Raw genomic sequence first — 16050 nt, forward strand, 5'->3', positions numbered from 1 at the left:
GACAAAACTAGTACATTTATAACACTATGATGTCGATTCATTTCAGTTGTTCTTAGCACAAAGACAGAACAGTTTGTTCTTTGCAAGCATGCTTTGACGCTGCATTTTAAAAAGCCAAAGCCACAAAGTCACAATACACTAACACCACTTTGAAATGCTGCCAGCCTCTTGAGACTCTGGACCATCTGAGATGGTCGCAGGCAAAATGGCAAACATTTGCTGTGCTCCGATGAGCCCACGTCTGAAATTTGGCCTCAGGACTAAAGAGGGGAAAAGAAGCGTCCGGATTGTAGTGAGTGCAAAGTTAAATAGGCTGACATCTGTGATTCTGCCCACGGCATTTTGGGTATTGGCACATCTGTGAAAGCAGCTTTAATGGCTACATGTGCAACCTTATGCTGATTGTTGCACATTGTCAATACTGTCAGTACAATGAGTGTTTTGTAGAGCGGTGTTAGAAATTTGATGTCACTTATGGGGTTTAGGAACACCGCCACCATGGGTTGTATTTGTCAGAAAAATAATAGCACAGGCAACAAAGGCAGGGGTGCATGCTTTGACAAAATTTCTATATTTACAGCAGTCGTTTGTTTGCGTATGTTGGCATGGATGTGACCTTTTCTAGCTGAGTAGCTGAGGCGTGAATGGAGCAATGACAACATGTTGAGGTTAGGAAAATAAAATAATTGTCGACTCCAAATTGTCCATAGGTATGAATGTGAGTGTGAATGGTGGTTTGTCTATATGTGCCCTGTGATTGGCTGGCGACCAGTCCAGGGTGTACCTGCCGTGTCTTGGCGAAGACAGCTGGGAGAGGCTCCAGCACTCCCCTCGTGAGGATAAGCGGTAGAAAATGAATGAATGAACATTATTAGAGCCCTCTAGACATGAAATAACACCCCTATAGTCACTTATTACCCAATATAGTAGATATAATCAAAGAAAAGAAGCCATGTAAGACAAATACGACTTGTACTTGTGTATGTTGTACAGGAAGTGTCTTTTTCAAGTTATGACATAGATTACCCATTTATCATGTTCTAAATATATAGACCAGGGTTCAATTCCACCCTCGGCCATCTCTGTGTGGAGTTTGCATGTTCTCCCCGTGCATACATGGGTTTTCTCCGGGTACTCCGGTTTCCTCCCACATTCCAAAAACATGCTAGGTTAATTGGCGACTCCAAATTGTCCATAGGTATGAATGTGAGTGTGAATGGTTGTTTGTCTATATGTGCCCTGTGATTGGCTGGCGACCAGTCCAGGGTGTACCCCGCCTCTCGCCCGAATGACAGCTGGGATAGGCTCCAGCACCCCCTACAACCCTTGTGAGGACAAGCGGTAGAAAATGAATGAATGAATATCCGCTGCATTGATTGGTGGTGCTGAAAGAACAGCTACCGAGGAGAGAGGGAACCAGATGAACACCAAATAGGCTCCTACAGATACTAATCTAATCCAATACAATAACCATATAAAAAATTGTACCTTTGGAATGATAGAAACATTATATAACAAATAACATTGTTGTGGATTGCAATGATATACAGTACTGTGTTAAAAATGTAAGTTTTAGTAATTTCCTGCCGTTGAAGTCACATTGAATATATGCCAAGGCTGGATTATTTGAAAGAAAACGTCCATCTGTTTGTTAGTGACTTTCTGGTTCATGGAGCATGACAGCCAGTTGGGCCGTACCATTATGAAGGGTGGGCGATTACGTTTTTTTGCATCTGATATCCTGTGGAGGACATTGAGGGCATTGAAACAACAAAGATAGAGGTGGACTATTGAGAAGGCCACACTTACATCTAAATGAAATAACATTTTCCAGCTCTCAGGGACATATTGACCAATCAGCAACCTCAAAAGGAACATCAGCTGACTCCTCCATTCCTCAATAAAGTGAGAGACTATACTTTTATTCATTCATTCATTTTTTACTGCTTATCCTCACGAGGGTCGTGAGGGGTGCTGGAGCCTATCCCAGCTGTCTTTGGGCGAGAGGCGGGGTACACCCTGGACTGGTCGCCAGCCAATCACAGGGCACATAAAGACAAACAACCATTCACACTCACATTCATACCTATGGACAATTTGGAGTCGCCAATTAACCTAGCATGTTTTTGGAATGTGGGAGGAAACCGGAGTACCCGGAGAAAACCCATGTATGCACGGGGAGAACGTGCAAACTCCACACGGAGATGGCCGAGGGTGAAATTGAACCCTGGTCGATATATTTAGGACATGATAAATGGGTCGTCTGTCATAACTTGAAAAAGTCACTTCTTGTACAACATACACAAGTACAAGTTATATTTGTCTTACATGGCTTATTTCTTTGATTATATCTACTATATTGGGTAATAAGTGACTATAGGGGTGTTATTTCATGTCTAGAGGGCTCTAATAATGTTCATTCATTCATTAATTTTGACCGCTTATCCTCACGAGGGGAGTGCTGGAGCCTGTCCCAGCTGTCTTCGGGCAAGAGGCGGGGTACACCCTGGACTGGTCGCCAGCCAATCACAGGGCACATATAGACAAACCACCATTCACACTCACATTCATACCTATAGACAATTTGAAGTCGCCAATTAACCTAGCATGTTTTTGGTGGGAGATAACCGCAGTAAATTCCACACAGAGATGGCCGAGGGTGGGGTGGAAACTAAAAGTTTGGGCACCGCTGAGGTATTTTTGTGTTTGTCTTTTATTTTGTGTTGTCGTGACAGTACTTGAGATCTCATCGTGGAACAAAAGTGGTATCATTTTCTTTAATTGTGATGAAGATATGGTATTTTACACATGGATTAAAGATTAACAGTTTAATTTAAGATGACTTCATTAATGAAACAGGAGATGCCGACATCCCGATAGGATACATTGTGATTGTCTACGCCCAGGAAATTCTGGTTATCTTAGAAAGGGCAACATTTTTGATACATCTTTTGTACTGGAAGCTTAGATGCGGATTCAGGCATTTTAATTCCAGCGCCCTTATTTTTTGTGTGTCAAGAGAGAGGTCCATGGTGATAAATTGCACTGTGAAAAGAGCACAATAGCAAATGAAAGAATGCAAGATCCTAAATGTCAAATCTGGATTGCATTGGGCTGATGGTGACTCATGGTGACTATAAGTGTAGTCATATCCTGTGCAATCTTATCCTTTGTAAGTAAACCCCCCCCCTTAACTGTCATGTGGTTCCATGCTCAAAAAACCCAAAGGAATTTTCCATCACCACCCACCTGACGCCTTCCCTCCTTCATCTCCGTCATCCTCATTCCTCATCCCCTATCCTTGCTTTCAGCCATTCTCACGCCTCATTTCTGTGATCCTCCTTAACCTCATCTGCCTCTCCATCATCCATCCCCGGTGATCTCATTCCTCATTTTGTCATCTTCCACCACCTCTTTTCCCTCTTACCTCCCTCTCCCTCCACTTTCTCCTGCTTCTGCCCCCTCTCTGGACCCTATGAGTGGAACACAGATTATGTCAGACATTTATAAAACCGGCTTAGCTAGGATCACCTTCACACACGCACAGATGACTCCCACAACAGCATACAAAGTAATCTTGGCGCTGCATACACCCAATTTGAGTGAGAAGTATGCTGACACGAGTTGTGACATGCTGATTTTTGACATGTTGGTTCTGGTCTGTTTTGAAAAGGATGGCAGCATTGGCAGAATGACATTAAACCTTTTACATGTTTAGCCATGCAAGGCTCACTGTATGATAAATACTGTTTGTATGTTAGCAGGCTTCTCATTGACAGTTGACAGGACTGTACCATTTCTGTGGTGTGTGACTGAGTCTGTGAATAGAAGTGGAGGTGCCAACTTGTATTCTTTTGCTGTGCGCAATTAACGACCATAATTTTTTCCATTTTTTTCCTCACACTTTGAACCCTGTGGCTTGTACAGTCTTCTTCTTCTCTCTCACACCAACTACCCTTATGTCCTCCTTCACTACATCTAAAACCTCCTCTGGACATGTCCGAACCATCTCAGTCTGGCCTCTCTGACTTTATCTCCAAGGCCTCTAACATGTAATGTACCTCTGATATACTCCTTCCTGATCTTATCCATCCTGGTCACTCCCAATGAGAACCTCAGCACCCTCATCTCTGCTACCTCCGGTTCTACATCCTGCCTGCACACACTTCTTCACCTCCTTTTCACAATCGCCATTGTTCTGAACTGTTGACTTTTAAAATTCACCACCCTCTGTATCTCTTCTCCCTGTAACCTCACTCTTCTACTTGGGTCCCTCTCATTCACACACATTTACTCCATCTTGCTACGGCTAATCTTCATTCCTCTCCTTTTTCTGCGGGCTTATACTGTAATGCAACTAATTTGTGGTCACGTTCTGCTCTCTGCAACATCTTGTTTGCTTCTGAGCAGTCATTTTATGCTTGTGATGTGCGATCCCAGTTATTTATTTTCCAATTCAATGCTGAGTAAATTTCAGGCTGGTATTAGTGATCGCGATCTGATACATATATTTTGTGCAAATACACCTAACTTGTCAGGTAAATTTAATAAATAGTACATCTCAAATCATAGTATAGCTCATGGAATGAAAAATAGAAGACATCAGACTAATTAAGTTATTTTAAACAACTGCATAACAAGGTCTGAATAATGTATTTACCGCTGTGTTCGTGTTAGAAGTATCAAGTATATTTTGGATTTTTTAAAATTGATTTTAGAGCCTAAAGATCTGGTAACTCCGGTATTGATATTTCAGTATCGATCAGCACATCACTACTCACCATGGAGAATGTAAGAAGTGTATGGGTCTGCTGTATGGAGAACTGAATGGGTCTGTTGTTGTATTTTGGCAGCGTGAAGGGTGTCGGGAAGTTCATTGTCGCTGGTGAGTTTTGGGGAAATGGACAGCTGCTTGCTGGAGAGGACTGCACAGGCTTGGGGGCTGATTTATCTTGGGGCGGGGGTGACACTAGTAGCAACAACCCAAGGAGAGAGACTGCCGGTATGTGTGCTGAAGGAATAGTGTAACTGTTTGGTTCCGACCAATTTAAGTGATTTTAGTTCCCCGGATGAAGGCGAGGACAGCATTGACTTTTCTGGTAATTAGGGTATGTTTCACAATCCGTATTACACGTGTTACATCGGATGTCATCCAATAGTATATATTTTTTTATAAATATAGCACTTGCCCTGTGTCTCGCCTTAGGCCTCCCAAGTGGTGCATGACACTGAGACCTCATGACATTCAGCACTCATCTGCAGCCTTGACTCATGCCTCACATCATAGACTTACCAAAAAGGCTCCTCGGCCTTTATTCGTCTCGGCATGTGTGTGTGTGTGTGTGTGTGTGTGTGCACATCACTTTCTTGTAAATGCATGTGACACAGCAGCACCACATGAGCACAGCCGCCATATTCCTTCTCTCCCTCCTGACTTCACCCATCTTTCAATGTCTGACTCAGCAGTCTCAGACAAGGTCATCTGACTTCTGTTGCCGTGGCGACCAAGAATTGGGGCGAGGGTTCCTCCACCCCACCTATCTCTGCCTGCTTTTTTAGCTTAGGGTGCGTTACTTTATTTGAAAAGGGACGGAAGAGGTTATGATAGGGTAGCAATGGCAGCCATTTTGAGTGAACACAACTTTATTAGCAGCAAGGCCGGTGACAAAGCCATAAAAAAGCAGAGTAACATGTTCTGCGCTGCTTTGCATGGGCATCTCCAGAGACGGCAGGATCTGTATTTCCCTTGCAAATTAGCAGTGCAGTGCAGTGTGGGTCCTGCATGTCTGCAGTCGACAACCCAGCAAAAAAACAAAAACAAAAAAGGATGCTGCATCTACTTGTCACCGTCTGCTGACTCTTTTGGCACTGTTACATAGAAATGACATCTGTGTCATCATAGTGTATCCCTGCTGAACGTGCAACCCTGTCACAATTCCACATCTGCAGCTATAAAAAAAAGTGCTGACTCTGTATGGAGTCTGCTGCTTTAAGTGCAGAGATGTAACCATTACAAGGCACCTTTATTACACACACACACACACACAGACCATAATGTCTTTTCACACGGAGAGCAACACAAAAAACAAATGGAATCTAACCTTTTCTACAAAAGCCTCAGGTACCCTAGGGGGCGAGCCACGGAATTCTGCAGTAAACCGGGAGGGGTCGTTCTCATTCTCTCATTGGTTCCCGGTAACACGAGGGTGACACTCATTGGTCAGATATCCCAAGTCACCGAAAAGACGCACCACATCACGGTTGGTTAATTGGGCGAGCGTGGAAGAAAGAGCGTTTCCTATTGGCGGAGCCGGTGGTTGTGGGCAGGGCGTATGGAAACTGACAAGCCGGCTAAGCCATTCCCTTCGAGGCGGCGCTTCTTTCCTAAGCGTAGTGCGGAGGCGAGGAGTACTGCGGCCAGGAGGGGGGGTAGTGCGGCTAGTTAGATATTTTACTCCGGTCTTTTCGGGCGAGGGATCCATCACAGCGTGATGCTCCTCTTTTGCACCGTGACGTTTATTTAAAGAAATAACACCGGGGGTTGAGGAAGTCGTCGGGAATAGGCTTGTTATTTTAGTCAGTCACAGACGCTTTCATCTGTGAAACTTTCAGTGACGCACTCCTCGCGTCCTTAAAGCTAGCCTACCATTTTATTTTCCCTCCCTTTTTTCTGTTGTTTGACATCCCCCTACCACCACAAGAAAGCGAGTTGGGGGGTCGTCTACACCTCTCAAGCATCACCTGAGTGGAGGAGAAGAGTGACTGCGCCAACATGGGGGTAAGTAATAATAAGACGAGACTATTAGTAACTTTTAACGCCCACCTGAAGCGAACCCAAGAAGCGTAACGAGATTGTCCGAAAACGAAAGGACGATGGCGATGGTGAGAGAAGAAGCCGGTGGGGGGTGGGGGGGACCTCGACTCGACATGAGCCATGATGTAATTTTCCCTTTCCTTGAGCGGAAATCCCTATCTTGTGAGTGGCATTGCCTTGTAATGCGGAACTGCCTCAAGGAAGACTGCGACAAAACTGATGGTGGCCACAAAATGTGTCATAAAATTGGCGGATTACTGTGTTATTATTAGCTTGCAATGACTCGCTGTGGAAAATGTTTGCTCAAGTCTCCCGAAAGAAGACTAGCCCTGTGTCCTCTGAATGTTTTGCCTATAACCTTGCCAACCATTTAGGTAGGCCCTAATCCGTTTATACTTGGGGGGGTGAGGGGGTGCATTAGAGACGCATTTTCACCCATCGTTTATCACTAAAACGCTCATATCACCACCGTAACCCCCTCTTTCTGACTGATGCGCAAGCCCCGACTGCAGTGCCCTCTTCTCGGTCATTTCATCCTCGGTACCCTCCGTGACCCATGCGTCATAATGCGGTTACCGGGAATAAGCGCCTCACCAGCTTATTTCCCCTTTAATTTGTGACATAACAGAGACGCGCTAATCGCTAACAAGTGAATACATTTACACACACGCAAAATACAGTACGGATTAAAGAGTGTGTGCAAAAAATAAATGATGGGTCTGTACCATTGAGATGCATATGAAGGGGGGAAAAATCATATGCAAATGAAGTCAAGATGCAGATGCTAGTGTGCACCACTGCATCAATATTGTGACGCTGCAGACAAGAAAGGCCACTGTCCGCAGAGAGTCGGCGTCATTGCAGTGACACCAGGCAGCCGAGGGGGTCCCCTGCATGCTGCATCCCTGCTGCAGTGTCCCCTGCAAAGGGAGGTGACAGGCTTCTGCGTCAAAATTGGGTGCGAGTGTTGGGAAAAAAGGTGCTTTTGTGGAAGTGTGGTTAAGGAAGCATACATGTGGAGTGAAAAGAAAGGTTGAAATTTGCGGAAGAGCACATGAATACCCTTGAAGGGTGTTTTTCCCCTTAAAGGTCATGTGCATCACTGTTGTGCATGATTTTGTGTCCTCACACACACATTCCAAATTCACTGTGGTGGTGCACTGTGCGGTGACTTGCCAGCTGTCCTTTCCCCAAGGCCACAGGGGGCATCGCATGCAACGTGCCTGCTGCGTCAAAGTGGGGGCGGGGCCTCTGCTGTGGAAATTCCCAGCAAAGTGCTGTGATAGGCTGGACTCAGGGATGCACACAGTTAGCTCCAGATGCAGTGATGCGATGGAGCAGAGCTTCAATTGTGCGTGTGTCAAAAAGAAAGATAGTGACTGGTGGATGCTGGGAGCACATTGCCGCCTTTTCACCTTGACATAGAGGACAGGGACGTTTCATGGGGGGTGTTCGGCAAGTGAGGAAGGACACAAGGTGCAGCAAGAGGGATTTACAGTGAGCACGGAAAAAGGGAGGAGGGCTCGCCGGCTCTATATCCTGTTACAGGATAATGACCCAGAAGCTCACATTACCACGGCTCCTGTTTCCTCCTTGCAATGCATTGTGGGACGGGGTAATCAGGGAGACAGATGGGACGGGGGCGACGGGGTCAGGTGGTTGATCTTCATAGGGGTGTGGTTGCGGAGATAGGTGGGGAAATGGAGGATTAGTGTTGTCAGAAGATCCTTATGGCGGTTTTTAGTGTATAAATGTGGCTAGCAAGGTGATGTGCATTATAGTGAAAGGGGGGGGGGGTGCACTTGTATAAGCGACGTTTGCATGCGGCCTCTGCAGAGGCCCAACCCTCGCTTTGGTGCAGAGTGCTACACATCCCTCCCCACTCCACCTGCCGCACTGGACCACCAGAACCACACGGAAGAGTGTTCCTATAGCATAATCATCCTGTCTCTTTTATCCTAGCCGAGGGGTCAATTAAGGTGACGCTGACGACCTTTGACATCTTCATTAAACATCTGGAGGGTCCCTGTTCAATAAAAAACCCCTGTAATGAGGGCATTGTCCTTGAAAGCAGCGCTGCTGAAGGACAATCTGGATTTATTGTTTGGCTCAGCAGAAAAATGCTGCAGTTAGCATCCATGCTAACAGTGTTCTTACATAATGCTAATAAAATGTAAAGGTCATCGTTGTTTCTTTACTCCAAAGCTCTACTATGGTGGAGAAGACGCAGTGCCGGCGGTCATGGCTACCAGTACAATGACAGAAGGGTTAGGTTGCCTGACAACAAAGGACATGATTGAAGGTGTTTTCTTGGGAGATGTTTTGGGTGACACTTTGTTTGAATGGAGCACAATGAGACAGCAAGCAACGCGAATTCCAGTGCACTAACAGCTTTCTGATATGTAAGTGCTGATTTGGCAGCAGTTCAGCGGATCGGTAGTCATGCACATCTGCACATTTGTGTTTGACAGATGAGTCCTTATGTGCCCTCTTACAACACGGCCAGTGTGGTGAGATTCCACCTTTACTCCAACCTCTAAAAAGGCCAGTGTTACAATATTACTCTTCAGACGCACAGACATGCAAGGTACAGCGTAGTAGTGGGCAGACAGTAGTGTATGGAGAGATGAACAAACGACCAACGTTTTAGTTTCATTATTCAGTTAATGAAATAATTCATCTGTAAGGTATTCAGATAATAATAATAAGTTTGTGTTCATTCATCTTGTATGTGGTCAAATCTGTCTTTAGCATCAGAAAAGCGCCGTAAAAGAAACACTTTTCACAGTGAGCTAATCCACTGTTTCGCTAATCCGAACAGCCCTACTTTGAGACCCCCTAGTGCGTCCCAGAGGACCGACATCCTGCTGCATGGAACAGCAGATGGCCTAATGACCTTGCAAGGTTACAAATGCGTGCAATAGCATCTTCCACTTAGACACACACACACTAACAGGAACATGTCAACAGCTGGGGAAAATTCTCTTCTCTATTTGTATTTTAACTGATACAAATGATACAAATGTACTTAAAGGGTGTGTTAATATGCACTAGCAGTGCTATGATTTCTGGAATAATTCGAGTACCTCGATTACATCAGATTACAGCTTTTTCTTAATTATGACTACTGTGAGTATGTGGCAGTTTATTACGATGGTAACATGACTTCATACAGGGTTTACAGTATTTCATTTGCAAAAACACAGTGCTGTGAGTTAAGAAGATGGAGCATAAAAACATTGTAGCTAACCAATCAGTAGCTGCTTGTTCATTATTTGGTGTAAATGTTGTATTTTCTTTTGTATTTATAATTGCACTTTAACAAGGCCTGTCACGATAATGGATATATTGATTATCAAACTGTGCTATAACGGCTGGATGACATGAGGATTCTGTGTACATTGACTCTATATGAAATGAACACAGCATCTTCTCAGCTATTAAGTCTTTTTGTGCCAGGTTAGCAGTTAGCAACCAGACACGAATGTGAATGAAGGCACAAAAACGAGTGCCACAGTTCTTCCCGACAGTCAACATTTACTGAAGCTTTTGATCGGCGGAGTAAATATTATATGAAACAGCGCAAAATGGTGTGCATTCACATTGTCGCGCGTTATGGTCCAGCTTGTGATGCCCAAGAAGTGCAGTCTGTCATATCCATTATTTTACACGGCTCAAATTTGACCTCCTACTATAGTTTAACAATACACTACTTACCTCTGTGTGTACAGATTTTGTAAAATAGGGTGGAAAGCACATGGTTAGAGCTCACATCATAGTTGGTTAATATTCTACATTATACGTTGGTTGTGTATTGTCTGTTTGTATCCACCTATTGTGTTGCTGTGTGTATGTGTGTGTAGTTGGTTGATATTCTGCATTATTCGTTGGTTGTGTATTGTCTGTTTGTATCCACCTATTGTGTTGCTGTGTGTGTGTGTAGTTCTTTTGACACCAGGAGTAGGAGTTTTGTGTTCTGTGTGTTATTTGATTCTTAGTATATTAGTCACGTTTATGGCTAATTGTATGACAATATGATGCTTTGAGTATCTGATGATTCCAAGGCTTATCTTCTAGTTTTAGGCGTGAAACACAATGTAAAAAAAATAACGCAAAAATATGGTGTTAGTGCAGAGGAAGTTAAAATAAACGGTGGTTTCCCTTCCTGTTCTATCGACAAAAAATATTACCTCAGTAGCTGTACATAGCAACACCTTTTGTGTCCATTGTGAAAAAACTACTTCCTCATTCGGGTGTTCCTGATTTGTGAGATTTAAAAGAAGTCGAGAAAAATCCAGTTGAGCACAAAGCAGTTGTTTTTTTTTTGTGTGTGTGTGTGTGTGTGATGGCGATCTCTCTCGATTTTGCTCATGCGTGTTCTCAAGTGAAACCTAACTGAAATCGCAGGCTAAGCGGGCTTGCATCTTAAAAGTGATCTTTCATCCCCCAGACCCCCATCTCTCGCTCTCTCTCTCTCTGTCTCTCTCTCCCTGTGTCGCAATGCGTGCACAGATGCTGAACATACGCACTATAGCCAGCACAATGACTCACCTCCGCAAGCACTCACACATGCCTCCCAACGCTGTACAGCAAGGAACGCAGTGTCCACTTACACATGCATCAATTATTACTTGTCCTGCATCCCAGTAGGGGACCCTTGCAGTTTCTGTGTTGGTCACCATGGTTACCTACCCTCCAAACACACTTCTTACACAATACATTGTGCCCACATGAGGTCAAAAGACAGTATTGACTTTTTTTACATAAAGGTAAATACGTATGCTGTTGTAATTAGTAGTATGTCATTATTTTGCGTTGATGGGGCAGGTCTTGGTTCATTTTGGGTGGGAACTGCTTAGCAATTGTTAAAGTGCAAACACAGAGATGCATGTTTCCAAACAGATGATGTCAGAGTTGTGTGTGTGTGTGTGGATACATATGTCTGTTTTCTCTGAGTGGGCCTGCAGCAGCGTCTGTAATTCCAGCCACAGGGCTCTGTTTCCTCCCCTTAGAACAACAAAAGGGGCTCATTTCATTACACAGAGAGACGTGTCGGTCATTCGGGCACAGACACACTTTGATGTTTGCTAAATTCACATTATGTGAGAAGAAGATGGAGACAATGAAAACGGCATCATCAACAATCCTTATGAGATATGAACACATAAGTCTTTTTTGTGTGCATTTTTACAATGATATAAATACAGCTAAGAATGCACATAATTGGAAACACTTATTCCGCCTCCTAAGACTTTACAGATAGACTGTACATATAATGCGATTTACATATTAACAGAGCTGCAGCGACATGATTATTATTAACGTTGTTACCGATCAAACTCATATTGACACCACGATGAGCCAATTCAAGAAACAATACAAGCAGTTGATATCTGCTAAATACAAGGATGAAGAGTCTTGAACCAGTCATGATGTGCTATACATATCACTATATTGACACTTACTATGGTACCCATTATGGCATTGGATGGTCATATCACCTTGTACTTCGGTACGGGACAAAAAAAAATTAAATTAAAAAAAAAAACTATATTAGGAAAGCAGGAAGTGAACAAATGTAACAGTTACTGATTGTAAAAGTACCAGATAGAGGGGTAGAATTTAATAAGCTTTGCTTCTTCCTACTCCTTTTGGACACGTGAAACTGTGAACTGATTATGTGGTGCATTCAATTGTAATCTGATGCATGTTCAAATGAAATAAAACCATTACCATTACACCTTGCCACACCAAGCCGGCTAGGTACACCACACACTCTGCTACATATTGGAGCCGCTGCAACTGCTGCTGTGTGTTTATTTTGGAATTTGGGAAAGTTAATGCTAAGTTTAGGTGTTTGTTTCTGTGTTGCTATGAGAAATCAATACGCCCAGGAATGAAGTTCTGGTAATGCTTAAAAGTACCAAAGTATGACAAAATACTGTTAAGTATTACAAGTTATCATGAATGTACCTGTTACTTCATGCTCACAGCATTTATATAAAACCATAAAACCTTGTTGGAGGTTTTTGGAGGTATTTTAATAGCGGCCTTTGTAGGCAGCATAGGTGTACCCCATTACGTGCAGTAATGAGATGTCTCTTTGTATCTGTTTTTATATCTTTAAAACACACAGAAGAGATACAGACTAGTCTGTTTATTTCACACTCCTCCTTTAAAGGGTGTATTTAGTAGGGGTCAGAATCTCTGAATAGCTCAAACATGTGTGCAACACTGCCAAAAGCACACATGTAATACAGATATTCCCAATGTTGTAGAAGCATTTGACAAATGACAATAACTTATGGCCAATTCGTTGCCGAAGCCCGCTGTGCCCCTGCAAACATGTTTTGGTTGATGGTGGCCATGTTTTTCAACAAATCATACTGATATTTGCTTGTCAGTCCCTTAAAAGTGTGTGTCAAATTTCTTGGTAATTCAGCAAAACACCCTAAAATTGCATTGGGTGTTTTGTAAAGCGCATTGAAAAATTTTATGAGTAATTTAAATGTGGGTGTTTAATAGCAGCGTATTTACCAGAAAGTAATAGCACAAGCAACATGGTAATTTTTAAATGTTTTAAAAGTGAGAAGGTACTGGAGCACTGCAGGGATATTTTTTAAAATTGTCATTTATACAGTGGTACCTTGGTGTGTCTCAACTAACGAGTGTTTTTTTTAGATGCAAGTCATCTTTCAGCTGATTTTTTGTTTTTAACTACAAGCTATAACTTGGGTTACAAGCTGATGATTTTTACTGACAGGCATAACAGAGGACAGCTATTTAGCTTGTGTCAATTTGAAAAAGTAGAAGCGAGTGAGCACACTGAATATTAAACATGTTTTTATAGCTATGAATGTACATTTAATGTCTACGTGCTGCCTGCACATGTAGGATGCCTACCTGATACTGGTGTATTGATACTATTTTGTGATATTTAGTAGGCGTTAAATGGCATAGTTTAGTCATAGTGGTAGTGGGTGGTAGCTGGGTGTGTGTTTTTTTTGTCTTTCAGAAAGTTTAGGTCAGCACAGCCAAGGATCCTTCATTCATTCTCAACACAATGTCTTCTCACCTCGTCTCTCACACACACACACATACACACACTCTCACACAATGGATGATGACTAATCGCAAAAAAACGCAGCGCACAATTCTATAACACCTGACGCGGAGGGTTGTGCAATATGTGGGAGAGGGGTCAGAGCAGGTCAAATGCTACACACATACAGATTGTTGGTCAGTAACTAATTATGAGATTTTTTTTTTTGGGGGGGGGGGGGTTGACGTGTAACAAGTACACCTCCACCCCCCCACCTTCCAGCAGGACCACCTGCTTTGTTTCACTCTTTATCTGGCCCAGCTTCGCACCTCCCACTGATGTCTCAACTTCCATGTGTCCGCTCCTGTCTGTCACCAGCCTCCTTCACATTCCACTCTGCTTCGCTCTCTACATTCCTAAGCGTCACAGTGGCCCGCGTTATGTATGCCACCGGCACCATATGCAAAGGTATTTAAATATGTAATGAAAAGTGAAAAGGAAATCGAAATAATCTGTTCCTGAGTCAAACTGTGACCGTCGTCATCATAAAACCTCCATAGACAGTACTGTAAGAAAAGTATTTACGTTCATACAAAAATAAGCACTTCAATACTAACACGGTGAAACAATAAAACGCTCTTTAAAGCTACGGTACCATTTGCTTGTCATTAGTCAGCTATGTGCTATTTATATTAACATCAGCTTGCCACAATATAGGAGTATAGTAAAACTGTTCATGCTTTGAAGTACTATTAATATTCAAATGTGCTGCTCATCTACAAGCTTCTTTGGTCATTGGTGTTCGTCTTTCACCAATAGGTTTTCAGATACATGCTACAGTGGTTAATTGGTTCCATTCAATTGGTATCATCCAATACTAATAAATTTAATGTTTTTGTAGCTAAAGCATAGAAAACCTGTTTATGACCTTCTAAAAATGTTTAACATTGTTAGTTTGTAAACATGAAATAACATCCTTATGCTATTTTTACCGAATGTAGTAAGCATTAGTAAGACACAATAGCTCACCTTCAGTATTGGCAAAGTTCCTTGTTGTTGTAGTATCTCAAACGTAGCGTAGGTTGATCGCATGGCATTAAAAAAAAGACTCACATCATCCATCCTCGCTATGACATTTGTATAGTGTGATATTGTATAGATTGATATAGTCATGCCAGCCTGACATGCGTCTGCCATACATAGACGTACGTACACTCTGACAGTACTGCTAGCGTTGTTTACATCACATTGCGTACCGCTTATGCGCAGGCTACAGCATCTCTGAAGTGACATTTGAGATGGCCACCACTTTAAAAATAGCGATACTGTATGTTATGGCCACATAGGAGATCTGGAAGTTCTCCCCTGAGCATCTCTTTGTTTGTATGTTCTCCCCATGTGTGTGTGGAAGGGGGGTTCCTCTGGGTACTCCGGTTTCCTCCCACATTCCAAAAACATGCTAGGTTAATTGGTGACTCCAAATTGTCCATAGGTATGAATGTGAGTGTGAATGGTTGTTTGTCTATATGTGCGCTGTGATTGGCTGGCGACCAGTCCATGGTGTACCCCGCCTCTTCCCCGTCCAAAGTCAGCTGTGATAGGTTCCAGCATACCCCGGCAACCTAGTAAGGATAAGCGTTATAGAAGATGTATGGATGTACAATAAAAGTAAAGTAAAACTTTGAGTATCATCGGAATATCTCATTGTCAGTATAGATGTCCTGGTCAAAATATGGTCACCTTAAGTAAAACTAGGTAATATGCAGTTTATTTAAAAGCTTCTCCAGTCCTTTTAATACTAGTCATTCCGTTCACGTTAGCATCTGTGTGTTACAGTGAATTGTTTGCCATGTTGTTTGTACAACTGACCAGTGTTGCAGTCATTTTTCTTCATTCTGTCGTCACTTGAATGAATTATTCTACAGTGGCATCAAAGAAAAATACCCCGTTGTTGATTTGTTACTCATAAGGTACTGAGTAGTATGACGTGTGTACCACTTTTTGATGTCATTAAGTCAGGGGTCTCAAACTCAATTTACCTGGGGGCCACTGGAGCTAGGGTCTGGGCAAGGCTGGGCCGCATCAGGTCCCCCCCCCCAAACTTTTTCAGTGCTTTGGTTCCGATTTTCTACAATAAAAGCTCAAACATTCCACTGTTCTCAAATATCTCAATTTTTATTTTTCTGCACAAAAT

General features: G+C 42.9%; 1 protein-coding gene across 1 annotated transcript in view; it reads left to right on the forward strand.

Annotated features, from left to right (window-relative positions):
- Positions 1-200: 200 nt before the first annotated feature.
- The window catches only part of atp1a3b (ATPase Na+/K+ transporting subunit alpha 3b), a 32328-nt gene continuing 16478 nt past the window's right edge, over positions 201-16050 (forward strand). Inside the window, exon 1 of the mRNA XM_058052737.2 lies at positions 201-292. Coding sequence (XP_057908720.2) covers positions 206-292 — 87 coding nt within the window. The 5' untranslated portion in view covers positions 201-205. The remainder of the gene's footprint in view (positions 293-16050) is intronic.

Source organism: Doryrhamphus excisus, linkage group LG5 (genome assembly GCF_037039965.1).
Source record: "Doryrhamphus excisus strain RoL-2023G ecotype Guam linkage group LG5, RoL_Dexc_Guam_v1.1, whole genome shotgun sequence".
NCBI lineage: Eukaryota > Metazoa > Chordata > Actinopteri > Syngnathiformes > Syngnathidae > Doryrhamphus > Doryrhamphus excisus.